Source organism: Penaeus monodon, chromosome 27, assembly GCF_015228065.2.
Source record: "Penaeus monodon isolate SGIC_2016 chromosome 27, NSTDA_Pmon_1, whole genome shotgun sequence".
NCBI lineage: Eukaryota > Metazoa > Arthropoda > Malacostraca > Decapoda > Penaeidae > Penaeus > Penaeus monodon.
Window position 1 is genome coordinate 40,121,874 of NC_051412.1, and position 2,536 is coordinate 40,124,409.

At 55.6% G+C, this 2,536-nt stretch overlaps 1 protein-coding gene across 1 annotated transcript; it reads right to left on the reverse strand.

Moving 5' to 3' along the window:
* Window positions 1-392: 392 nt before the first annotated feature.
* Window positions 393-1,272, reverse strand: LOC119590864 (enhancer of split mbeta protein-like; the record flags this gene model as incomplete). The annotated part of the gene is given in 1 exon segment (XM_037939622.1): window positions 393-1,272. A coding segment is annotated over 1 exon segment (659 nt), but the record flags the coding sequence as incomplete, so codon positions are not given.
* Window positions 1,273-2,536: the final 1,264 nt, after the last annotated feature.

Below are 2,536 nucleotides of genomic sequence, written 5' to 3' on the forward strand. Positions count from 1 at the left end.
CGTCAAGTTCCATTTCTTTCATTTCAAACACGATAGTATAACCTTTGTGTATCAATCTTGCGTCTCTTTAAATGACACTGATTAGGTCTTACATTTCTTGTCAGATTTTGTGTTTTTTTCCTTTTGTCAGTATATATTCTCATTCCTTTTATTCGTCATTTGGTGTTCTCATTATAAAGTTTGATTTATGATCTTGCTATTAAGTTCATTTAAATTTTTGTGTTGGTTTTCTTCTTGCAAACTTTTATATTATTGTTGTCATTAATATTTACTTCTTTTTAGATTCTTTTGAGTCTTTTTTAAAACCTTGTTTATGTATTGCTCAAATGTCTGATATCATTTTTATATAATTTGTTGGTATAAGGAAAGGAATCGGATGGAAAGATGGCATATAAGATCGGGAACTGTTTTATTAACAACATAACAAAATAAATATTGTATTTCTCGTATTTCCTTTTGCTTTGAAAGACGTTTTATCACAGCGTAATATCACAGCGCAGCGCACCCTGGCCCCCGGCTTTCTCGAGGAGTCACTGGGCGGCGAGCGAGGCCGGAGGCGCAGCGGCGTCAGGTACTTGGGTCTCACGAGGCGTCCTTGGACCCTCGGCGGCGCTTACCAGGGGCGCCACATGGGGCTTCCTGCGGGGGCGCCCACCCGGATGGGCGAGGGCGCCTGCTTGGTGAGGGCCCTGGGGCTGACGCTGGTGGGCGGCGGCGACACCAGGCTGGGCGGGCTGGCGGGGCTGGGCTTGGACTCGGGGCTGGCGGGCGGGGTGTAGACCCTGGGCACTGTCACTGTGATGGGCACCATGCTGGCGGCGGGCGAGGTGGAGGAGGGGGTGAGGGGCGCCTGCGCTGCGGCGGGCGTGGCGGGCGGGGGCACGGCGGAGATCTTGTCCAGCTGGGTGATGCAGCCTCCGAGGTGGGAGAGCAGCCTGGTGGAGACGTGGATGTCGACGCCGGGCACGGAGGTCACGAAGCGGGACACCTCGTTGGCGCAGTGGGTGAACCCGGCGCGGAACTTGTCGTGGGCCTGGTTGTGGGCGGGGAGGGCGAGGGCGTGGTGCTGCTTGAGCTTCCGCAGGTGGCGCACCGTCAGCTCCAGCACGTCGGCCTTCTCCAGCTTGGTGATGGTCTCGCCCTCGGACTGCAGGGCGCTCACCATCAGGTCCTTGAGCTCGTCCAGGCACTTGTTGATGCGCGCCCGCCGCTTGCGCTCCAGCATGGGCTTCATCACCTTGCGGTACTGGTAGGTGCGGGACATGGGCTCCACATCCTCAATGTTCACTTCGTAAGTAGACGCCATTGTGTGTGTAGTTCTGAGTGCGTAGTATCCAGTAAGGCACACAGTTCTCTAGTAAGCTCAGCGAGAGTATGACTTCCCGACCGCCGTCCGCGGTATATATTCGGGAGAGGCGGAGAGTTGCCAGATACCACCCGCGAGTGAGCCCGTCCCTCGTTTACGACGACAGTCCCTTCCATCCAACGCTTCCGCCCCGTTTCTTCACCCCAACGCACGCAATAAATACCCACAAATCCAAATCAAAGGAAAAGAAGCAAACCAAGCCTTCCAAAAACCCGAAATTTTTGCCGAAACGAGTCGCGATCGGGCGGCATCGGGCACGGAGCGGAGGAATGTGGCTGCACCGTGGGAACCGGCGCGTTCCCACAGCCGGGCCGCGCGCACACCTGCACCCTGACTCGTGCCTCGCGCTTGCCGCCTCTCGCCAGCCGCGCCGTCACTAGCGCTCTCATTCCGCCCTTAGGACTCCTGCGATTTTAGGTTTGCCATGCGAACGGGCCTGTGGGCGAGGGCTCTGCCGATTCCCTAGTCGTTTTATGCTGTGCCCGTTCAGCTAGCGGGTGTTTTTTTAAGCCTTGAAAATGGGGCGATGGCAGCTCACTGGTGCCAGACACACTCTGAAGCCTCAGTACGTATATTATTATTAGGTTTCATACACTACGCCCACAAGCAGGTTATGATAATTAATAAATAGCATCTCTATCGGGTACTTACGACGCAAATGCGCCAGTAGGAAGCAAAGAGAATGATACTGCAACGGGAGGGTCGAAGATGTTTATATTAGAGGCTGGTCAGTGGCTGGGGCGTGGGACGGGGCGCGGGCGGTTGGTCGCTTGTCTGTTATGGTGTCGCTCCGGATACAGTAACCATCGCCTCTAGGGGACAATTATTACAATACCGTTCCCTCAGGTTGGGTCGGATCCCCGGGATTTCGGGTAATTTGGAATACGCCGAGGAAGTGGGCCGCGGCGCGTGATGCCAAAGATAGAAGTGGATTAATGTGGGCCAGCGGCATGCGCTGGAGTGGCCCCTATACCTGTGGGTGGCAGGGGCATGGCACCCGCAGATTCACGAGGACCTTAGACCCGACCCGCCCTCGCACGCCCGCCTCCTTGCTCCCCATTCCTTTCTCCGCTCTATTGAAATCCTTTGCACAACCCCTATGCCTCTCGACGGCCTGGCTGAGGACCCCGGGCGCGGCTCATCCCGAGTCCCACGGTTCCTCCGGGAAGG